The 25,551-nt window shown below is 41.3% G+C and overlaps 1 protein-coding gene across 1 annotated transcript in view; it reads left to right on the top strand.

The window, feature by feature from the left end:
* The window catches only part of dnajb6b (DnaJ heat shock protein family (Hsp40) member B6b), a 96,136-nt gene that overhangs the window by 7,400 nt on the left and 63,185 nt on the right, over positions 1–25,551 (top strand). The window contains exons 2-3 of the mRNA XM_063044418.1: positions 14,885–14,975; positions 24,034–24,143. Coding sequence (XP_062900488.1) covers positions 14,911–14,975; positions 24,034–24,143 — 175 coding nt within the window. The 5' untranslated portion in view covers positions 14,885–14,910. The remainder of the gene's footprint in view (positions 1–14,884; positions 14,976–24,033; positions 24,144–25,551) is intronic.

Raw genomic sequence — 25,551 nt, 5'->3', positions numbered from 1 at the left:
ATTTTGTAATGAAAAATGAGAGAAGTAATAGAAAGTTGTTGCTTTTTGTCAAGGAAATGTAATGAAGGTTATGCTTAGTTGTATAGTTCATCGGTGATATTATGTGAAGTACTTTGTCTCCTTATTTAAGGAAGAATGTAAATACGTTTTGATGGGCAGAGTGGAGATATTTCTTCCAAGGGAGATAGATGTAAGGCACTCCTTCCCTGTAGTAGCCTGCAGGTCACCTGTGGGGAAGGTGTAGCACCTTCCGGATCAGGGTCTCGTGAAGCCATGGAAACAGGTAGTGGACAGTTGTATGAGCAGCTGATGCATATTACGAATCCTGATTACACGACCACTGATGCCAGCCAGACAATTTCTGAGGAGTATTGATAATAGCCAGGGTCACCCATCGTGTAAACATTCTACCCAGAAGAAGGCAATGGAAAACCATTTCTTTGGAAAACATTGCCAAGAATAATCACGGTCATGGAAGGACAATGATCACCCATGTCAAATGACACGGCACATAATGAACGAAAGTAATTATGTTGGAAGGAGCTCAGTGAAAGTTTGCTAGATTGCTATTGCAAGAGCCATGAAGGAAAATTTGGACAAGCTTGGCTTGTATTTGATGTAGCTAGTGAGAATCTTCTTATCATGAATCAAAAATATTTTGCATAGATTGTAATTGGTTGGGGAGAGGATGTTTCCTCCTGTAGTAGAATCTAGAATTTGAGGGAAGTTTAAGATGGATGAGGCAAAAGAATGAGGGTTGAGAATCTTGAGGAAAATATTAAATGAGAATCTTTTCTATTTTTCTTATTTGCTTAATGTTGCTCTGATAATTTGCTTTAATTATTAGAATCAATGTGATTTCATCCATTGTCACCTTATTTGTGCCATATGTTAAAAGAAAGGTTGGGATGTGGTTTTAAAAAAATGAGTGGGATGTGGTGATATTTGATAACGTGACTCACTATCTGATTAGACTGTTTAGAATTCTTGAGCAGAATTTAGAATTATTTTCATAGTGGTCCTTTTTTCCCTTCTGGAATTAAAGTAATTAAATCAGGAATAAATGGACCAAATCAATAATAACAATACTGCGTTGTTGTGAACATAGAACAGTATAGCACAGTACTGGCACTGCAGCCCACAATGTTGTGCTAACCTTTTAACCTACTCCAAAATCAATCTAGCCCTTTCCTCCTGCATTGCTCTATTTTTCTTCCCTCCATGTGCCTGTCTGAGAGACTCTTAAATGTACTTAATGTATCTGCTTCTACCACAGTCTTCAGCAGTGTGTTCTGTGCACCCACCATTCTGTGTAATAAAACCTACCTCTGATTTCCCCCATACTTTCAATCTCCATAAAATTATACCCTCATATATTATACATTCCACCCTAGAAAAGGGCATTGGCTGTCTTTATCAATGCCTCTTGTCTTGTACACCTTTGTCAAGTCACCTCTCTTCCTCCTTCACTCCAAAGAGGAAAGCCCTAGCTCTCGACCTTTCCTGATAAAACATGCTCTCTAAAGCAGGCAGCATCCTGGAAAATCTCCTCCGCACCCTCTTTAAAGCTTCCATATTCTTCCTATAATGAGGGGACAGGAGCAGAATGCAATACTCAGTGTTGCTCCTGATGTGGCCTCCCCTAAACTGGTGAGACCTGATGTAGATTGTGGGACTGCTTTGTCAAGCACCTTTGGTCCATCAGAAAAAAGCAGGAATTCCTGGTGGCCAGCTATTTCCATTCCAGTCCCCATTCTGACATGCCGTTCAGGTAGCCTCCAACCTGATGGTATGAATATAGATTTCTTTAACTTCTGATACTTTTCCCCTCTCCCTCTTCAATTGCCAACTCTGGCCCTCCCTCTTACCTCTTCTCACCTGTCTAATACTTCCCTTTCTCTCATAGTTTACTTTCCCATCAGATTCCTTTAGCCCTTACCTTTTCTAACTATCAGCTCTCAGCTTCTTATTTTATCCGTGCTCCCACCCACCTGGCTTCACCTATCACTTTCTAGTTTGTACTGCTTACTCTCCTTCACCTCATTCTAGCGTCTTCCCCATTCCTTTCCAGTCCTGATGAAGGGTCTCAGCCTGAAACTTTGGCTGTTTATTGATTTCCATAGATGCTACCTGCCCTGCTGAGTTTCTCTAGCATTTTGACTGTTGTTTAATCCTGTACTCCGCCATCTAATTTTGACCTTTTATGTTGCATTACTGCACTTTTCTGCCAGCTTTTCAGCCCAGTCCTGCATCCTATCAATTGTCTGTTGTAGAAGAATTCAGTCAGGCTCGTGAGGCATGAGCTGGGGCTCTCAACTGACTGTTCCTAATCAGACGATGCTCCTCCAAATTCTCATAACCAGCTCTATTTCCTTGTGTCAGGCAGGTGTATGAATATTCTTGAACTCCAGCTTCGCCCAGTTTGGATTTGTCTCCTGAAATCTAATGCAATGGTCCACAGCAAAATGCTAGCAAACTACCTGGAAGTTATTGTGAATGGGCAATAAAATGTTGTATAATTGGAAGACTTTCTCATTGTGGTAATTGGAGCCTTATTTGGCAGGATTTGAATAGACTTTAAAAAGCTACAATATCAATTAGCTTTCAGAAATCACAAAATTAATGTCCTTCAGTGTCTTAGTAATAAGGTACTGCATTGTGGAGCACTGTTTGATTTGTGCTTGTAATTCGAATAACCCACGAAAGAATTTTGCAGGCTAAAAGTGAAGGGTAAATATGACTTGGTTGCCTAAGAGTGCAGGCACCAAAACAATATTCTGCTTTTGTTTACTCTTGTGAAAGACTCCAAGGTGTCTGAGGAAAGGGACTATAATTTGCTATTATTTGCTCAGGAACAGCTTCTCCTCTGCCATCCGATTTCTAAATGGACATTGAACCCATAAACACTACCTCACTACTTTATTTTCAGAATCAGGTTTATGATCACCAGCATGTGATGTGAAATTTGTTAGCTTAGCAGCAGCAGTTCAATGCAATACGTAATCTAGCAGAGAGAGGAAAAAAATAATAATTAAAATAAAATGTAATAAATAAACAAGTAAATTGATTACATATATTGAATAGATTATTAAAATATGCAAAAACAAATACTGTATATTTAAAACAAAGTAAGGTAGTGTCAAAAGCTTCACTATCCATTTAGGAATTGGATGGCAGAGGGGAAGAAGCTGTTCCTGAATCGCTGCGTGTGTGTCTTCAGGCTTCTATATCTCCTACCTGATGGTAACAGTGAGAAAACGGTATGCCCTGGGTGCTGGAAATCTTTAATAATGGGCGCTGCCTTTCTGAGACACCGCTCCCTAAAGATGTCCTGGGTCCTTCGTAGGCTAGTACCCAAAATGGAGCCAACTAGATTTACAACCTTCTGCAGCTTCTCTCGGTCCTGTGCAGTAGCCCCACCATACCAGACAGTGATGCAGCCTGTCAGAATGCTCTCCACGGTACAACTATAGAGGTTTTTTGCACTACTGACTTTAACTTTTTAATAAACATATATTCTTAATGTAACTCAATTTATTCTCTACTTAATTGTATATGTATTCCATTGTACTTTTGCTGTAAAAATAAACAAATTTTACAGCTTTTGCTGGTGATACTAAATATTCTGATATTTAATTGATAGCAGACTAGCTTGATACGTTGGCTGTTTGGCTATTTGCCTGCTATAAACTACTCCTAATGAGTATGAGTGGTGGAAGAATTGGGAGCGGGAGGGTAATGGGTACAGGTGATTGAATATGATTAGCTAGTCATGCCTTTCAAACCTGATTGAGTTCATGGAAATGTTGTGTGCAGTTCTTATCACTTAGTTTGGAAGGGTATAATTTAAGGTGGAAAAGGACAGCAAAAATTCAGAAGGATCATACTGGAACTGGAGGGCTTCAGTAATCAGAAGATGCTGGGTAGTAATCCACTCACAAACAAGAGAAAATCTGTAGATGCTGGAAATACAAGCAACACCCACAAAATGCTGAAGGAACTCAGCAAGCCAGGCAGCATGTGCCTGTCATGACTGAGCTTTTGTTTTCACCGCCTCCGTCTCTGAGCCTACCTCTTTGGCGAGAACTCTTTACCTACACTGAATACCCCTTCTCCCATTTTCAACCCTCCTCTTCCTGGACACCCTGCTCTGGATCTTTTATTGCCAACTGCAAATGGGACATCAACTGTCTTGACTTAAACACTCCTTTCTCCAATTCCTACCTCACTGCTTTTGAACACTCTGCTCTCCACTCACTCTGTACTAATCTTAACCTCTCCATCAAACCTGCAGATAAGGAGGATGCTGTAGTAGTCTGGCATAGTGACCTCTACCTTGCTGAGGCCCAGTGATAACTCAGACATCTCCTCTTACTTGCCATTTGAACAGGACCCCGCTAAGGAGCACCAGGTCATTGTCTCCCACACCATTGTTGACCTTATTAGCTCTGGGGGTCTCCCATCCACTGCCACCAACCTCATAGTTCCCATGCTCTGCACCTTCCATTTCTACCTACTGCCCAAGATCCACAAACCTGCTTGTCCAGGAAGACACATTGTTTCAGCTTGTTCCTGCCCCACTGAACTCGTACCTGCATACCTCGACCCTGTTTTATTTCACCCCCCGGAGTTCAGTCCCTTCCTACGTATATCATGACATTTCACACACTCTGGATCTTTTCCTTGGCCCCCATCTTGGTTTTTATTGATGTCCAGTCCCTATACACCTCCATCCCGTAGGAGGAAACCCTCTAAGCTCTGTTTCTTTCTGGACACAAGACCTGACTAGTTCTCCTCCACCATCACTCTTCTCCACTATCACTCTCCTCTGTCTAGCAGAACTTGTCCTCACTCTTCATAATTCCTTCTTTGGCTCCTTCCACTTCAAACAAAGGTGGTCATGTGCACTCGCATGGGTCCCAGCTATGCCTGCCTTTTTGTCAGCCACGTGGAACAGTCTGTGTTCCAGGCCTACACCGGTGTCCATTTCCAACCTTTCCTACGCTACATCGACTGCATTGGTGCTGCTTCCTGCACCCATTTGGAGCTCGTCAACTTTATCCACTTTGCCTCCAACTTCCACCCTACCCTCAAATTATGTGGTCCATTCCCAACACCTCCCTCTCCTTTCTTGATTTCTCTGTCTCCACCTCTGGAGACAGCTTATCACTGCATTATAAATCCACGGACTCTCACAGCTATCTGGACTATAGCTCTTTCCACCCTGTTATTTGTAAAAACACCATCCCCCTCTCTCAATTCCTCAGTCTCTGCCGCTTCTGCTCTTAGGAGATGTCCTCCTTTTTCAAAGAAAGGGGCTTCCCTTCCTCAACCTTCAACTGCGCATCTCTTCCATTTCACACACATCTGTTCTTGCCCATCCTACTGCCACCCTACCAGGGAGAGGGTTCCTTTTGTCTTCATTTACCACTCCACTAGCCTCTGCGTCCAGCACATAATTCTCCGCAACTTCCGCCTTCTGCCATCTCCAACGGGATCCCACCACCAAGCACATTTCACTCCCCCCCCCCCCCCGGCTTCCCACAGGGATCGCTCCCTACACGACTCCCTTGTCTATTCGTCCATCCCCTCTGATCTCCCTCCTGGCACTTATCCTTGCAAGCAGAAAAAGTGCTACACCTGCCCCTACACCACCTCTCTCTCTCTCTACCATTCTGGGTTCCAGACAGATCTTCCAAGTGAGGCAGCACTTAAGAGTCTCTCTGGGTCATGTACTGTGTCCATAGTTCCCTGTGTGGCCTTGTATTCTGTCTGGGTAACCTCCAACCTGATGGCATGAATATCAATTTCTTGAACTTCCGCTAATGCCACCCTCCTCTCTCCATTCTCCTTTGGTTTTCCCTCTCACCTTATCTCATTGCCTGCCCATCACCTCCCTCTGGTGCTCCAGTCCTGTATCTCTTTCACCAATTTGCTTCCGAGGTCTTCACTTCACCCTTCCTCCTCCCAGTTTCACCCATCACCTTGTGTTTCTCTGTCCCCTTCTCTCACCTCTTAAATCTACTCATCTTTTTTTCTCCAGTCCTGCTAAAGAGTTTTAGCCCGACATGTCAACTGTACTCTTTTTTTTCCATAGGTGCTGCCTGGCCTGCTGAGTTCCTCCGGCATTTTGTGTGTGATGCTAGGTAGGCTAGGATTCTTCCTTTGGAGGTTACGAGGCTGAAGAGTGACCTTGTAGAAGTATATAAAATCATTAGGGGCTTAGATAGGATGAATGCTAATGATCTTTTTCCCAGATAGGAGAGACTAAAGTTCGAGGGCTTAGGTTTAAAATGAGGATAAAGATTTAAGAGACCTGAGAGGGCAACTTTTTCCACAGAGTGTCGGGTTGAGCTACCAGGGGATGCTGTTGAGGTAGGTGCAATTATATTGTTTAAGAGATATTTTAGACAGCTACATAGTTAAGAAAGGTTTAGGGTATGGACTATTTGGAGCAAAAATAGCTCAGGTGATTTGGGTTGAAGAACTTGTTTCCATGCCTGTATAACTAATATCTAATGTGGAGCAAGTTCTCTGCAAAAATTGCATGCATAGACCTGAAAATATTAGAAATCAGGGTTGACACACTCCCTACTGAAGTAAAATTAATATTTCCCTTTTCTATTTCCAGATTTAGATTAAATCCAAATAATACATGGGATTGATGCTTCAAAAACAAATGATATAGAAAGGCAGGATAGTTGCTGATTAAATGATGAAAACTGTTATGCTGTGTAAGTTATTCTTTCACCAGATATCACTCCGAAATGGGGTGAAATTGAAGTGGCAAAGTCCTGTTATTAAAATAACTGATCTGACCCAATTAAATTTATGCAGTACAATAATTGGCACTTCTTTCTAATGTCTATGCCAGTAATGGTGGCTACCTGAGCATCATTTGTACTTTGTACTCGTACAAAGTTAACTCAGATGATTCAATACATTTTCAACAGCTACAATATTTGTTTCAGTATTTTCAGTTTGACATATTATTCTATTGAGTTATGCATTTACAGTAAGAGTTCACTATAACTGAAGACGCGCCTCTATTTTGGGACAGAATAATTCACATGGATGTTCCAAAAGCTTCCTAAAACAGATCTCGGGCATCCAGAAAGAACTAATATGAGAAAATCTGCAGATGCTGGAAATCCAAACAACACACACAAGATGCTGGAGGAACTCAGCAGGCCGGGCAGCATCTATGGAAAAGAGTAAGCAATCGACATCTCAGTCGGAAACATTGATTGTTTACTCTTTTCCATAGATATTGCCTAGCCTGCTGAGTTCCTTCCGCATTTTGTGTGTGCTATCCAAAACTAATGTGTGGGCTGACTGAATACAGAAGTATTCCAATTATTAAAAGAGCAAATGCACCTGTGATTGTATTTTCTGTTCTTAATGACTATCAGTCTGATCTGGAAGCTTCTATGTTCTCAGTTACAATGATGGGAAAAACTCAGCATTTTCTGCTTTGATGTTGTCAAGGAAACATCCCTCATTGTTTTGTTTGGCTGATGCATGTGAGAAGGCCTCATAGTTTTATCACTTTGCAAACCACATTTCTGGAGCAGCTAGCCTCCAGCTGTGGGCCAGTGATCTGTAGATGATACTGTTTGTTTACAAAGCTGACCTTTTAATTTCAAATGGATTAGTGTTTGTAATTTACAAATCCTGAAGAATGATTTGTACTTGAATTAATGCTGGTATAATTCATATGATTGCATAACTCCTGTATCCTTAACAGGCCTTAACATTTTATGAAATCATATTTGAGGTTAAGTAGTGGAGGTCGGTGAAAGGTGGAACAGCCAGAAGAAAGTAGTTTTGGGTTGAATGATCATGTTGGGGCAGATGAAGCCTATACAGATTACTTACCTACTTTTGGAATTAATATGCATAATTGAACTAGGGTATTAATTGAAGTGCAACTTGAAGAAAACAATGGGAAGCAGAGGATAGGGTGACAAGATGCTCAGAAGGTAAAGGGTGTGTGGATGAGAAGGATGGTGCTAGATTAATAGCCTACACTGGCTGCTGATTGGGGCAGAAGGTGTTTATAGTTTGTGAATGAGGTCAGATTGATAGCCAAAGGAATGGGAAGGGAGATGTGACAATATTGCAGTTATAGAAGGGAATAAGTTAGAAGGGAATGAGAATGGTGGTTTTGAAAAGCCACTTTCTTAATTCCTATGAAATAGCTGAAAAAACTATTCCTCTTCTCACCCTGTCTCTTGCAAAAACGCCATCCCCTTCTCGCAATTCCTCCGTCTCCGCCGCATCTGCTCTCAGGATGAGGCTTTTCATTCTAGGACGAGGGAGATGTCTTCATTTTTTAAAGAAAGGGGCTTCCCTTCCTCCACTATCAACTCTGCTCTTAAACGCATCTCCCCCATTTCACGTACATCTGCTCTCACTCCATCCTCCCACCACCCCACTAGGAATAGGGTTCCCCTGGTCCTCACCTACCACCCCACCAGCCTCCGGGTCCAACATATTATTCTCCGTAACTTCCGCCACCTCCAACGGGATCCCACCACTAAGCATATCTTTCCCTCCCCGCCTCTCTCTGCATTCCGCAGGGATCGCTCCCTACACAACTCCCTTGTCCATTCGTCCCCCCCATCCCTCCCCACTGATCTCCCTGCTGGCACTTATCCGTGTAAGCGGAACAAGTGCTACACATGCCCTTACACTTCCTCCCTTACCACCATTCAGGGCCCCAAACAGTCTTTCCAGGTGAGGCATCACTTCACCTGTGAGTCGACTGGGGTGATATACTGCGTCCGGTGCTCCCGATGTGGCCTTTTATATATTGGTGAGACCCGACGCAGACTGGGAGACCGCTTTGCTGAACATCTACGCTCTGTCCGCCAGAGAAAGCAGGATCTCCCAGTGGCCACACATTTTAATTCCACATCCCATTCCCATTCTGACATGTCTATCCACGGCCTCCTCTACTGTAAAGATGAAGCCACACTCAGGTTGGAGGAACAACACCTTATATTCCGTCTGGGTAGCCTCCAACCTGATGGCATGAACATTGACTTCTCTAACTTCCGCTAGGCCCCACCTCCCCCTCGTACCCCATCTGTTACTCTTTTTAATGCACACATTCTTTCTCTCGCTCTCCTTTTTCTCCCTCTGTCCCTCTGAATATACCTCTTGCCCATCCTCTGGGTCACACCCCCCCCCCCCGTCTTTCTTCCCGGACCTCCTGTCCCATGATCCTCTCGTATCCCCTTCTGCCTATCACCTGTCCAGCTCTCGGCTCCATCCCTCCCCCCCTGTCTTCTCCTATCATTTTGCATCTCCCCCTCCCCCTCCAGCTTTCAAATCCCTTACTCACTCTTCCTTCAGTTAGTCCTGACGAAGGGTCTCGGCCTGAAACGTCGACTGTACCTCTTCCTATAGATGCTGCTTGGCCTGCTGCGTTCACCAGCAACTTTGATGTATGTTGGTGATTGATTATATCATTTCCTGTATGAATTTTTCCAAGACCATTAAAGCCTTGAATAGTTACATAAAAAGATAAAATGGAAAATAGTCAGAATTGAAGTAAGCAACACACAATACTAAAGGAACTCAGCAGGCCAGCATCTATGGAAAAGAGTACAGTCGATGTATCAGACCAAGATCGTTCATTAGGACCGGAGGGAAGAAAAAGATGAATCAGGTGGTGGGCAGAGGGGAGGGGAGGAGAGGAAAGTGTTAGGTGAAACTCAGAAGGGGGAGGGGTGAAGTGAAGAGCTGGGAAGTTGGTGAAAGAGATGCAAGTCTAGAGAAGAGGGAAATCTGATGGAGGACAGAAGGCCATGGAAAAAAGAAAAGGGGGAGGAGCACCAGAGGGAGGTGATGGGCAGGTAAGGAGATGAGGTGAGAGATGGAAATGGGAATGGTGAAGGTGGGGGGCATCACTGGGAAGTCTGAGAAATCAATGTTCATACAGTGAGGTTGGCGGCTACCCAGATGGAATATAAGGTGTTGCTCCTCCAACCTCAGTATGGCCTCGTGTTTCTTCCTCTCCTCCCCCCTCCTTCATACTGACATCTTTTTTTTAACCCCTTCAGTCCTGATGAAGGGTCTCAGCCTGAAATGTCAACTGTACTCTTTCCCGTAGATGCTGTCCTGGCCTGCTGAGTTCCTCCAGCATTGTGTCTGTGTGTGTGTTGCTTGGATTTTCAGCTTTGTATCGTTTTAGGAATTGAACAAATATGGCTCATGGTCAGGCATAAGTTGGTTTCTCTCAATAGTGGCATGCATTTAGCACAGTTTAGGTAGTATACAGAATCATAGAATGGTTATAATTTAGAAAAAGGCCATTCAGCCCAAGTCTGTAGTGCCATCTAATTATTCCATGCTTCTGCCTTATCACCACATCCTTTCAGAAACTTATAGCTATTTTCAGAACAAAATAATTGAACCTGCCATCACAACTATTTTGGCAGTCCATTCTTGACCATCACTATTAGGTTGGTAAAAATGAGGTTGTCCTTGTGTCATTTTTGGTAATGGTGGGAAAACACTTTGGCGAGCATTTCAGCTATTCCTATTGAATGTCTGAACAACTGGAAGACTGCACCATTTGCACCAAATATTGATATCTTCACAAAGTTAACTTCGACAGTAACATATGTACCATAAGCAATGTTCTATTTGCATCAAACTCTAGTGCATTTACTTCCAAAATGTTATCTGGCATGCTTGAATTCTTGCAAACCCTTTATAAATAGAACAATATGTCTTGCAGTTCTAAATTCATCCTTGGCTCTTGGTCTTCCATGCTCCTATGACTAAATATCTCATTCATAGCTATCATTTATAAATAGACATAAGGTCATGATGAATGCTTCACAGCCAGTTGGCCTAGTTTATACAAGCAGACATAGCAACATTGGTAGTGTTGTTCTTGTTATCGTTCAACAAATAACTACTAGTTTTGCCAATTTTGTGGGCAGTTTATTGAATTTTTGCATCAGTTTTGAAAAATTACTTAAGTCATTGTAATGGCACATATTCCAAATTCAGTTATGAATTTGTGCAATAGCCAGTCATAGAACACTACAGCGTAGAAACAGACTCTTCGGTCCATGTAGTCAATGAGGAACTGTTCTGTCTACTCCCATTAACCTGCACCTGGACTACAGCCCCAGTACACCTCCCTTTCATGTACTTATCCAAGCTTATTTTAAAATATTGCTCTTGAACCCATCTCATTATTTCCTCTGGCAGCTCATTCCATACTCTCCACTGAGCAGAGGTGTTTACCCTCGTGTCCCTTTAGATATTTCACCTTTCACCCTTAACCTGTGATCTCTAATTCTCACAACACACTGGAGGAACTCAGCAGGTCGGGCAGCATCCATGGAAACGATGAGTTGACGTTTCTGGCCAGAACCCTTCGTCAGGACTGAAGAGGGAAGGGGCAGAGGCCCTATAAAGAAGGTGGGGGAGGATTGGAAGGAGAAGGACGAAGGATCTCGGCCTGAAACATCAACTGTACCTCTTCCTAGAGATGCTGCCTGGCCTGCTGTGTTCACCAGCAACTTTGATGTGTGTTGTAAGAAATGCTGTGCTCACTGTACACCCATAATTGTGTAGCCAAGTTTCCATCGAACTCAATATATAAGTTTACTGATGATGCCACAATTGTAGGCCTTATCTTGGGTAATGATGAGTTTGAGTACAGAAAGGAAATTAAGAACCTGGTGGCATGGTGCGAAGACAATAACATATCCCTCTACGTCAGCAAGATGAAGGAATTGGTTGTTGACTACAGAAGGAGTAGCAGACTGCACGACCCCATTTACATCAGTGGTGCGCAAGTGGAACAGGTCAAAAGCTTTAAGTTCCTCGGGGTTAATATCACAAATGACCTGACTTGGTCCAACCAAGCAGAGTCCACTGCCAAGAAGGCCCACCAGTGCCTTTACTTCCTGAGAAAGCTAAAGAAATTTGGCCTGTCCTCTAAAACCCTCACTAATTTTGATAGATGCACCGTAGAAAGCATTCTTCTAAGGTGCATCACAACCTGGTATGGAAGTTGTCCTGTCCAAGACTGGAAGAAGCTACAAAAGATCATGAACACAGCCCAGCACACCTCACAAACTAATCTTCCGTCCTTGGACTGACTTTACACTGCACGCTGTCGGAGCAGTGCTGCCAGGATAATCAAGGACACGACCCATCCAGCCAACACACTTCTTGTTCCTCTTCCCTCTGGGAGAAGACTCAGGAGCTTGAAGACTCGTACGGCCAGATTTGGGAACAGCTTCTTTCCAACTGTGATAAGACTGCCGAACAGATCCTGACCAGGATCTGGGCCGTACCTTCCAAATATCCGGACCTACCCCTCTGTTTTTTTTGCACTACTTTACTTTCCCTTTTCTATTTTCTATTTATGACTTATAATTTAAATTTTTACTATTTACTATCGATTTGTACTCTAGGGAGCACGAAGCGCAGAATCAAATATCACTGTGATGATTGTACGTTCTAGTATCAATTGTTTGGCGACAATAAAGTAAAGAATATAACGTGAGGATTTTGAATATTCCTTTCTCTGTGAAAACTCTTGCTTAGTTTTTCAACACTTATTTACAGAAAAACTCAGTTGTGCTTTTCCACATACACTTTTCACTTCATTAGGTTCACCTGTACACCTCATTAATGTAAATATCATCCAGTCATGTGGCAATAACTCAATGCGTAAAAGTGTGCAGTTTAGTCAAGAGGTTGTTGTTCAGCCCAAACATCAGAAAGGGGAAGAAATGTAATCTCAGTAACTTTGACCATGTTGGTGCCAGATGGGGTGGTTGAGTATCTCAGAAACTGCTGCTCTCCTGGAATTTTCGTGCACAAGAGTCTCCAGAATTTACAGAGAATGGTGAAATTTTTTTAAAAAATCCAACGGTGGCAGTTCTGTGAGCAAAAATGGCTTGTTAATGAGAGAGGGGAATGGCCAGACACTAACAATGTGTTGCTATAGTGATGTGCAGAAGAGCATCTATGAATGCGCATGTTGAACCGTGAACTGCAAGGGCAGCAGACACAACAAACGTACACTGGCTAATTTATTAGATGCAGGAGGTACCTAATAAAGTGGCCACCAAGTGTTAAATGCATCTGAGCTCATGAAACATCAAAGGGACTCGCACATAAACCTTTGACTATTTAGAATACCTCTGAGCAGTGCTAGAAATATCCCATTGATCTTCAATTAACTATAGTCCAGTTTTTCAAGAAGTCTTGTCTAGAAGATAATGAGCTAATTATTCTCTCCATACAGTCATCAAATTTGTATTTAATTCTTAGCACAATATCCTTATTAGAAATTCTTTATTGAGTTTCATTATTTTTGGGACTCTTGGGAAAACTTGTTCTGGCTAACTTGATGTGTGTCACATTGTTCCTTTTAATCTAATATTTTTCACTTGTATCATTCTGCCTGACCTTTCTACAATTGGAACTCAGCAAATCAGTTTTGTTTTGGTGTTTTAGCCTGTGACTTGTTCTGAAGTTAACTTTAAGGTGCAAATAATAGCAATAAGGCAACTTTTACAAGAGATTTGATACCTTCAATTGTGGGGAGTAAATTTTGAGGTATTGCATATAAATATTTTTTTCCCTTTGTTAGCAATTGATCAATTGGTAGTCACAGTTCAAGATAACTTTGAAAAAAGTAGTGAGTTGATGAACCAATTGTTAGCAAACTAATTCAATAAATTCCACAGGATGATTGCTTTGAGTCATCAATTTTGGCCTCCTTGTGGTGTTGTTAAGCTAGAGGGTGATTTGAGTGGTTAGTTTTTAATGCTCGGGTTTAATTTGATTGCGTTCAAGTGCTGTTTAATTGATTAGGGCATAAACTTCCTGTGCTGTGTCTCAGAAGTGCTAGCCTTTGTCTTGCAGTCAAGGTCAACTGGAAATTAAGCTTCAGGTTTATTGTGCTTCTTCCTTTATTCCTTTCTAAGTAGGAGAAATCTGGGAGTTTTTTAATTTCATTAGACATCACATTGTGGCTTTTCTGCATTATTTCTTGAACTGGAATTTTTTTTTTAACCATATTCTAAACCATGTCTGGTTGCAGATGATGGTTGGGTATTTGAAAGTAAGTACTGTATAACAGTTAGGTAACTGCTGATTTAAACTCAGTGTACTTAAATATTTTTCAATACACTTGCAAATGATTGTAGCAATGCAATTTCAAATTGTTAATCATTGTTCAGTAGATGCCTTAATCATTGCAAGCTGGCTAAACCAGGTGAGGGTAGCCGATGGGTCTCAAACCCTTGGTGAGATAGGGAGTTGTCTATCCCAGCATGTGAAGACAGACTCCGGCGGATTGAGTAAACGAGACCAATGGAAGGTCCAACAGTCAAGAAGGTAGTCTCTGCAAGCGTTGTGGAACGTGTAGAGCACGACAAGACAGAGAGGATGTCCTGGTCATCCACTATGCCTAGACCCATCTCCAGCCGTCTCGACTCTTGTCTTGCTACTGGATCCAGATGGGAATTGGGAAGAGGGATTGAGGCTGACGCTGCTCAACTCTCCCTCATGTAAATTCAAATCAAGCACTAGTGTCGACACCATCATCATCATCATTAATGGTGTCGAGGTCTTTATCGACGACAATGGACAAACAACAACAATTCATTGCAATTCAGTCTGATTTTGGAAACATGGCATTAGTGAACTTGAATAGTAATAGAAACTTATGGCCAAAAGGTTCAAAATAATTGAACAGGATGGTTGTATAGGTTTCTTAGGTGTTGCTTTTGCTTTGAAATGCATGATCTGGAAAGAGAAGCTGAAAACTTGTCATCACTTTTTGTTAATTAAAAATACATTATAAATCTGATTTCTTTACGTTTTATCATTGTAGGGTTTTAAAGAACTGAGTCGTTAACGATGGTGGACTACTACCAGGTATTAGGAGTACAAAAACATGCTTCTCAAGAAGAAATTAAAAAAGCGTAAGTCTAAATTGTATGAATGCTAATTAATAACTTGGTAATGATCACAACTGAGATTTATTCTAAGTAAGGATCTAGAAAGCAGAAAATGGTTCCTCATCTGATGCTGTAATGTAGATATTATTTATTTCTTTAATCCAATTTCCTATTTTTTGTGCATCTATTTCAGAGCAGAATTTTCCCATATTAATGTGGACTTCAGAAACATTTAGTATGTGTTTATCTGAACCTCCTTTGTTATTTTGGAGTTTGAGTGCTGTGACTGTGAATTTACCAAATGTCCTTTTTGTATATATAAAAAAATCTATTCCTGTCTTGGAAGTTTCCCTTCACAGAATGAGAGAATTCTGGATCTGAGAATTCCAGGCATTTTCACTGAGTAAAGAACCCATTCCTCATTTCTAATTGGCCAAATCCTACCCTGGAGACTTGACATCTGGACTCCAGTCTTCGGAAATACCTTTGTTTCCTCAAGCCTTTTTAAGAGTTTGAATGAGAATTAAGAAACTGTTTCTCAGGAATGTCCTAGTGAATCTTTGTAGTACTCCTTTGTAATCAAATTTCTTTGCTTCAGGAGACCAGAATACTACTACATTTGCAAACTTACTAATCATACTGACTGCATTCACATGTAAGAAAATCTGCAGATGCTGGAAATCAAAGCAGTGCACACAAAATGCTGGAGGAACTTGGCAATCCAGGCAGCATCTATGGAGAAGAGTAAGTAGTCGTTGTTTCGGGCCAAGACCCTTCATGAAGAGTCAAGAAGAGACTCTGATGAAGGGTCTCAGCCCGATATGTCGACACTTTACTCTTTTCCATGGATGCTGCCTGGCCTGCTGACTTCCTCCACCATTTTGAGCGTATTGCATTCAAATCTAACTCATTAATATCACAACTATCTAGGCTCCCAGGATTGATGTTTGTGGTATACCCTTGGTAACAGATTTTTGCTTCCTAATAACGCAGCTCAGCATATAATAGGAACCAGCCTTGCTTCCATGGCCTCTGTCTGTATTTCTCACTGCCTCAGAGCAGACAGTGTAATTGAAGACCCACCAATCCCAAACATTTTCTCTTCTTTCTTCCCCCCCCCCCCCCACAAGCCCCAAACACCTCTGTGGGCAGAAGATACAGAAGCCTGAAAGTATGTGCCACCAGGCTGAAGGACAGCTTCTACCCTGCGGTGTTACAAGACAATTGAATTGTTCCCTAGTATGTTGTGACAGACTCTGACCTTAGAATCTATCTTGCTATGACTTTCCAGCTTATTGTCTACCTGCACTGCATTTCCTCTGTAGATATGTGCTTTATTCTGTTTCGTTATTATTTTACCTTGTACCACCTCAGTACACGGTGTAATGATCTGATCTGTATGAACAGTCTGCAAGACAAGCTTTTCACTGTATCTTGGTACATGTGACAATAATAAACCAATTCCAATACAATGTTTAATCTATTTCTTTCCCCATAACTTTGTGCTAGGGTGACCTTTTTCATTTGATCGTGTTGCCACTTTTCTGCAGCTTGCTATGAAAGAATTTAAACAAAGTATTTGGGTCAAGACTGACCTAAATGGTGTTTTACTGCAGCAGTTAATGTTAAATGCTGCAGTGACATCTGTTGGCTGGAAACTGGTATTACAACTTACAAAATGTTAGGATTTGGCTACAGAGGCATGCAGCATGGAAAGAGGCCTTCAGCCCACCAAGCCCGTGCCATCCACTAAGCACCTATATTAGTGCAGCTGTAAACCTATGAGACTTCAATTTTTGAGTTATGGAAACTGGAGCACCTGAAGGAATTCCACAGTCACTGGGAAAGCATCTAAACTCTGCTCATCAGCACTGAAGACTGGAAGTGAATTTGGGTTGCTAAAGATGTCACTTTTTGTGACGTGAGATTAAATTTTACCAAGGAAGGTAGTATAAAGACCGTAGACCATAAGACATAGGAGCCGAATTTGGCCCGTCAAATCTGCTCCGCCATCCAATCATGGCTGATGCTTTTTTTCCTCCCTCCACAGCCCTACTACCCAGTCTTCTCCCTGTAACAATACCATGTCTCAAGCAAGAACTATCAATCTCCACCTTAAATACACCCAAAGACCTGTCCTCCATGGCTGCCTGTGGTAAGCCACCTGCTAGCTAAAAAAAATTACTCTGCATCTGTTTTAAATGGATGCCCCTCTATCCTGAGGCTGTGCCCTCTTGTCCTAGATCCTGCCACCATGGGAAATGTCCTTTTCATATTTACAGTGTCTAGGCTTTTCAACATTGAAAGTCTCAGTGAGATCCCCCCACCCCCACCATCCTTCGAAATTCCAGTGAGTACAGGCCCAGAGTCACTAAATGTTCCTCGTATGCTAACCGTTTCGTTCCCAGTATCACTCTTGTGAACCTCCTCTGAACCTCTCCAATGCCAGCACATGTTTTCTTAGAAAAGGAGCCCAAAACTGTTCACAATACTCAAGGTGAGGCTTCACCTCTGCCTTATAAAGTCTCAGCATCACATCTGTGCTCTTGTGTTCGAGATCTCTTGAAGTGAATGCTAACATTGCATTTGCCTTCCTCACCACCGACTCTGGTGGGGAAGTTAACCTTTAGTATGTTCTGCACAAGGACTCCCAAGGACACTTACATCTCAGGTTTTTGGATTTTCTCCTCGTTTAGAAAATAGTCTGCACCTTTATTTCTTCTACCAAAGTGCACGACAATGCATTTTCAGTACTCGGTGTCAGAGAGCTGATCAGAGCTGGAAGTTTTCGGATGACTCAGTCGGATTGTGGTCGGCATGGCAGGGAGAGTTTTTCTTCCTTCTCCCATCTGCGTGAGATGTAGGACATTTGAGAAACTTTGAACTTTACTGTGCTCATGGACTTCTTCATCAAATTATGGTATTGTGCACTGTTGTAACTATATGTTATAATTATGTGGTTTTGTCAGTTTTTTTCAGTCTTGGTCTGTCCTATGTTTTGTGATATCACACCGGAGGAAATAATGTATCATTTCTTAATGCATGCATTACTAAATGACAATAAGAGGACTAAGTATCTTCATAATCATAATTTTCCAACAATGTATTTCATTTGCCACTTTCTTGCCCATTTTCCTAATCTAAGTCCTTCTGCAGCCTTCCTGTTTCCTCAACTCTACCTGCCATATTTGTAGTATTCGCTGAAATATTTTGATGTTTCATCATTAATAAAGTGTCATGTTTCTGGCACTGTAATCAAAAATGAATTACTTGAACAGTAGACAACTCCTGTTGACTTGATTCATGAACTAGCTAAAGGTAAACCTGAAACATTAAGACTACCTCCTCTTCCTCATTTGAAAGCCTCCTACAGGGTAGTAATCCATCCAGCCAAACCCTGCTTACCTACAAGTGGTAATGCAGTAAGAAATACCCAAGGTGACTAAAAACTAGGTCAAAGTAGTAAATTGCCACAGTGAGCTTTGCCTCCTCTTGAATGAGATGTCCTGATATCTCATTCCTTTCCATGGATGTGGATTTGTGTTTTAGAACTTCAGTCATCTTTTCCTAAGGACATGGCTTTTTAAACATTTTGACAATTAACAGCAGCAGCAAGTTTGGTCTCAATAGCTGATTGGGCTAGAGAGTAGCATCACAATATATCACGGTTAAGGGGGCCTTTGCAGTGTTCTATCCAGTAGCTGCTGCCTTTCTTTCTGTCCTTGTTAAGTTTATTTCTGCTTGCTCTCACTGGATAGCATTTAGGGTGTTTGGGTGGATGGCCCTGATGGTGTTGAAGAACCAACACAGAGCAATGCTCTCTCTGTGAAAACACTCTAATTTCAAAATGGGAGTCAAGAAATGAACCTCTCAGCCTTTCCCAGGCTAAAATCTCCAACATTAAGACCTTGGATTCTCTGTTGGGCAGACCATGTCTTACGCATGCCTGACGCCACTCTTGAAATGTATTCCAAACTCTGTTGCTGGAAGTTGTCATGTGAATAGAGAATTTTCAAGGATGCGCTGGAAACCTCCTTGCTAATTACTGATTCTTGGGAGTGTCTGACCTATGAATTCTTGGGAGTGTCTGACCTCTGAATTCTTAGTGGAGAAAAGACATTGGTATTGTGAGCCTGCAATCTGAGTTGCGAGCACCCTATGTAAACAGGAAGGAGTGTAACATCTCAGACTGTTTGTCCCATTTGGTACCTCTAGCTTCATCTGTGTAAAGAGTTTGTGGTTTCTACATTAACCTCATCAGCGACCTCAGAACTTACAAAATTTGAGGCAGCAAGTCATGCTCAGTCCTGAGGGACTAGTTTAGATCTATGCATAGTGGCAGTAGGAATGGAGTGGAATACTAAAGAAATATTTTGTCTCTTGGGTTGAAAGGTTCATTTTATTATCAAAGTATTCAACACTGAAATTCTGCAAATTTCTGGGTAGCCATGAAACCAAGAAAGAAAGGCAACATGATCATCAACCCCTAAATCCTACCACCCTGCAAAAAGAAAAGAATAAATACAGAACAAGCACATCAGGCCCCAAATCCCTCCCCCTACACAAAAACAGATCAGGCACCTTGGCCCTCAAATCCCTCCAACCACACAAAAGAAACAAATAAGGGGTCTCTTAGTCCCCTTTTACTTTATCTCATTTTTACCAAGAATGAGCATGCAGTCAAATTATATGGAGAATGAAAACTCTGGCAAGTCATAGGTAGGGGGAAAAAAGATAAATTTAAGCTTTAGTGAGGTATAATCATGGAGAAGTCCGAATTAACGGTGAAGGTACATTGTTTTATAAAATGCAAATTGTGTCTGACTCTAGGTAGAACAGAAAAATTGAAAATGGGTGCAGTGTTTAGTGCAGAGGTAGGAAGTTTGCAGTTGATTTGAGTGGTTTATCTTTGAGGTAAGATGGTCAGGTCTTGTGTTCAGACTGTTGGTGAATAGATATTTAAGGTGTGCTAAATAATTGACTTCAGCACTTATTCTGTCAAATAAGACAGATTCAGAAACGTCATTTCTGCCAATTTATTTCCCTTCAGGGCAAACAATGAAGCAGTCTTGCTGGGATTTTTCCTCGTATTTTGCTGTAGAATCACCTTTCCAATCCTGCAATAAACTCCATGAATTTTATTGGCTAAAATTTATTTGCATTTTCTGGCAGTTCAGAACAGAACCACTAATTAGGTTCCCCTCATGGATTAGTAGACTCCAATGTCAGTGTTAATAAAGTTCAAAGGTTCATTTATTATCAAAGTATACAATGCTGAAATTCTTCTTCAGGTTGCCATGAAACCAAGAAAGAAAAACCCCAAAATCCCCCTTCCCTGCACAGAAAAATGATAGTTCAAGCGAAAAACACAATATAAAGAAATTATAAGACTGGAAAAAAATGTCTGTAGTCCAAGTCCATATTCAAAATGCAGAAAACCTGAGTAATATCCTCTGGCACAGCTGCAGGCTCTCCCTGCTTCGGTAGCATAGCAGGGTGATCCTCAGCGATCAAAAGGCAGGCAGCTGGTGTGCGGCTACTACTTTCGCCTTGATGTTTCAATTTCCCTCCGTTGCCTTAATCGACCAGTAATTGGTGAAATGAAGTCAAACATCGGCTCGCAGCCTGCACATCATGAGGTTCGTGCATGTTGCCTCTGCCTCCTAATCCTCTTGGAGACGGCAGAGTACTGAAGCACCTGAACAATCTCCAACTAAAGTGAGCCTCTTGGTTGTAGATCGTGTTAAGCTTGAGTTATTCGAGTGGCACTCATGCAGACAAATTGAGAGTATTCCACCATAATCCTGAGTTGTGGCTTGTAGGTAATGACAAGGGATTTAGGTTGGGTGGTGATTTTTGTATACCTGTCATTCAGTATGGCATTGGTGAAACACGGCAATGTTTTGCAGGCAGCTGATGAAACGTCTGAATAAACTTATGAACTACTTTCATTGCAATCTGGAGCCTGTAATTTCCCTATAAGTAATGTACTTTCAAACCATCTTAATAAACTAATGATTTCACTATCTTCTGAAGGACTCAGTGGACTTAACTCTCAGGAGTGCAGGTCTGGCACCTTTAAGTGGTCAAGATATATTGTCGTGGCCAGAAAAGAGGGAGGAGGGGAGGACTCCAAGAAAGACTAAAACAGCAGTCTGGTAAAACTTCCTCTATCTAGTGTCTTGTTAGCAAAATTTCAGTCACTGGAGAACAAGATTGCAGCATCGGAGGAAAATAAGGATTTGCTGTATTGTGTTTCCTGGAGCCATGGTTTGCTCTGGATATGTCAGTAAGTGCTGAGGGCTTCACAATACACTATAGACTGGACTGCTGATTTGAAAAGTGTGAAAGGTGGGGGATGGGGCTCTGTGTTTCATGTTAAAATCTTTGTGGTGTTCGGAACTTGCAGTCTCGTTCCATTCCTGTTCCCCTGACCTGAAATATCTTATGATCAATCTGGGAACCGGTACCACAGCATTAAAGCCAGGACCAACATACTCTGGGACAGCTTCTTCCACCAGGCCATCAGACTGATTGATTCACACTGATACAATTGCATTTCTATCCTATATTGACTGTTCTGTTGTACATCTTACTGCACATACTATTTATTACAAATTACTATAATCTGCACATTCAGATGGAGACGTAACAAAGATTTTTACTGCTCACATATGTGAAGGATGCAAGAAATAAAGTCAATTCAGTTAGGAACAGCTTCTTCCCGCTGCCAAGCAATTTCTGAATGGACATTGAACCCATGAACACCACCTTACTACTTATTTCATTCCTTTCCTTTTGCAATACTTATCCGCTTAAAATGCTGTAATTCAGGTTTTTTCTCCATTATGCATTGCATTGATTCTGACCACAGTTTACCTACAGCCAAAGGCTCAAGGTATTGAGTGTAGCAATTAGCAAACAAGAAAAAATCTATCCCAAAGCCTTCCAAATCATTGTTGAAGACTTCAATCAGGCTTGATGGAAGAAAGTTCTGCCCAATTATCATCAACATGTCACCTGCAGCATAAGGGTTCCAAACACACTCAACCGTTGTTTATCACGATTAAGAATGCCTCTTGTTCCATTGGGAAAATGACTGCATTTTGGGAAATCTGACCATTGGTTGTCTTCCTGCCTACGTACAGGCAGTCTAAAGGGCAAGACTCAGATGGGGACAACAAAGAGGTGATTGTGGAAGGCAGAGGAGCAGCTATGGGATGGACTATGTTCAAGGACTCGTCAGAAGATCTGAATAGATCTGCCATGGTTGTCACAGACTTTAAAAACAGTTATAAACAAGTATGTCCCCACAAAATCATTGAGGGTTCTCCATCCAGAGGCCCTGGCTCAACAAAGAGATCCACAATCTGCTTGAGGGCCATATCAGTGGTATTCAGGTACCAAGTAAAATACAAGAGGTCCAGCTTTCATCTCCAGAAAGGCATTTTGCATGCAAAGTGGTAATTCCAGACTAAACATGAATGTCTGAAGGATGCCCGACAACTGTGGCAGGGTTTGAATGCTATCTATCACCACCTACAAAGTGAAACCAAACGACATTGGTGTCACCAAGGTTTTGCTCCCAGATGAGGTCAATGCCTTTTAGCTTGCTTTGACTTTTGAAATATGGAGACATCATTGCAAACTCCTACAGCCCTCTGATTTCAGTCTCTGAGGCTGATGTGAACCCTTAGAAAGCATCCAGCTCAAGTGTGGAAACTGGCCGAGAACTGAAAACCAGTGCTGATAAACTAGTTGGAGTGTTCACTGTCATGTGGTAACTGGAAAGACATAATATACTGTATTGTGCAAGAGTCTTAGGCACTCAAAATGTGTGTATATGTGCATATTTACAACTTTTGCACAGTATTGTGGTTCATTTATTTTTAAAATAAACTGTGTAGAGGCTATAGTTAACTAGATGATAATCAGAATCAGGTTTAATATCACTGGCATATGTTGTGAAATTTGTTAACTTTACGGAACAATTTATGCTTGGGGTGACTCGGGTCCCCAATGATCCTTCGGGCCCTTTTTTTGCACCTGTCTCTCTAATAGTAGGAAGCTCACATTGTTGAGGTCTCCCACAGTATCATTCCATTTATTCTAGTTGCCAGAAGCATGTCCTTTGATAATTTCCTTTGCCAGGGAGCATCAAAGTTCTTGAGAACAAACTGGGAACTCTCTATTTCCCTCTCCTTAGAATTGGTCTTTGGGTAATTGGTCTCATTGTATTGCTATCGTAATTTTGATCGGGGTTTTTCAGAATTGCTGATAAATTACATGGAAATATAAAAGCTGGGTGTTGCCACTGGAAATGCAGTTGTATTTTTTTTTACTTTAATTCTTTGCATACTGAATTCCAATTTTGTCTTTTTAATGACTTTGGCTTCCAGTCTACTTGAAAGGCATGTCCAATCTTGTGTGTGGCAGTTGGCCAGACCTCTGCCATGTTGTACAAACCATAATCATAGGATAAAAGAAATGGTATTTAGCTGAATTAAACTTACTAGCATTGGCTCTATTGCCCATCATTGTAATTCTTTCAGCTTTATACTGCAGCAAATATGATAAGATTTGGTATTCAAAGTACATAAGGTTGGATCATATGTGTAGATAACACACTGTGTTGCAGTGAGTAGTGCTAAATGTATGCACCCAACTGCAAATAAATTGGATAATGCAGTAACAAAATATCTGTTGTAGCAGCATTGTTGAATAAAGTGCAATCAAAATGGTAATGGGGATGGCTAAATTCATGGGATTTCTGGCAAACTGCTGTCCGAAAGGCCACTTCAACAATAAAATTGTGACGTATGATACATTATTGAGTCACTGAGTTAAATTATACTTCAATAAATTATTCACTGCAACTAATTACTTTGGTTGTTAAGTTAGACATTTTCCCATTTCCAACTGAAAATTCTGTAAAAATGGAAGTCAGATTCAGTGTGTACAATTTTAATGAAATGATCCTATTATTGCATGTATTATATTTTATTTATCTACCAGTATGTTGGCTTACAAGGAGTTTTCTGCATATTCTTTATACTTAATTGAGTGCTACATTTTTGGATAGATACCGCAAACTGGCACTGAAATGGCACCCTGATAAGAATCCTGACAATAAGGAAGAAGCAGAATCAAAATTTAAGCAACTTTCAGAAGCCTATGAAGTTCTTTCTGATTGTAAGTTTTATTAAGGATGGAATACTTCATCTGAAATAATGTTGTTTGAGCTGTTATTAAAGCAATTTAAGGTCAGTACGGAAGGATGTCGATTATTCTTGAAATGTAGCTTTAAATGTTCTCATCTGGAATGAAACTAACATTTATGAAAGCTTTCGAAAAATTCAAATTTCATACCAAAAATATTTTGGAAATATTACATTTTTTAATGACTAGTTTTAATGCTCATGATTTCTGATTTCTAGGGTGTTATTTTGTAGCATTCTGCAGTGATCAAGGAAGCTTATCTGCTGTCCCAAAATTAAAAAAAAAATAGATTCGAGTCAAGACCGGTACACTTCTAGATATTGTAGCTTCTACCAATTGATTTGCAAACAATGTCACTGTTGTCTCTGATTTGTATTTCTAACACTCTATTAGATCACTATATATAGGCATCTGTTAGTCTCTTGAGATGATGGATTTGCGCCTTGGAAGGTTTCCAGGGTGCAGGCCTAGGCAAGGTTATATGGAAGACCGGCAGTTTCCCATGCTGCAAGTCTCCCCTCTCCACACCACCGATGTTGTCCAAGGGAAGGGCATTAGGACCCATACAGCTTGGTACTGGTGTTGTCACAGAGCAATGTGTGGTTAAGTGCCTTGCTCAAGGACACAACATGCTGCCTTGGCTGAGGCTCAAACTAGCGACCTTCAGATCACTAGACCAATGCCTTAATGGGCAAGTGGTTATCAACCCTAGTGCCCTTCCCTTGGACAACATCGGTGGTGTGGAGAGGGGAGACTTGCAGCATGGGCAACTGCCAGTCTTCCATACAACCTCGCCCAGGCCTGTGCCCTGGAAATCTTCCAAGGTGCAAATCCGTGGTCTCACGAGACTAACGGATGCCTATATATATGTTAGATCACTGTGCAAATACCTTTATGCCTTTTCAGAATGCTGTGAAGCATTCACCAGTAACATTTATCATCTTTGATAGACTGTTGCTTGTGAGTACATGTTCTTTTAGCTATTTTGTGTAGTCATATTCTTGAAATTTGGCTCTGTGGCTATTTCTTCACTCAAACTGGCATCCAGCTGCTTTGTTTGTCTCTTGACTTGAAGTAACTTATGAATTTACAAGTATTATTTAACAGTAAATGAGAAAGTAGCCTTACTCAAAATGGCTTAGGTTACGTTTCTTCACTGAACTCTTGCCTGGAAGTGATAATATAACTGATGTATCAATTGAAAGTAATGATGAAGGCTACTTTTCATCTGAATGTATATTTGAAAATGTGCGTTATGAGCATGCAGGAAGAAAAAGGTCCAAATTTTCATGCTTAAAAAAAAAACAACTTTCCCCTGACATCTCCTCTGTACCTACTTCCAAGCACCTTAAAACTCTGCCCTCTAATGCTAGTCATTTCA

This window comes from Mobula hypostoma, chromosome 3, assembly GCF_963921235.1.
Source record: "Mobula hypostoma chromosome 3, sMobHyp1.1, whole genome shotgun sequence".
Classification (NCBI taxonomy): Eukaryota; Metazoa; Chordata; class Chondrichthyes; order Myliobatiformes; family Myliobatidae; genus Mobula; species Mobula hypostoma.
Note: the sequence above shows the minus strand (reverse complement) of the source record. Positions and strands in the feature narration are given on the sequence as shown.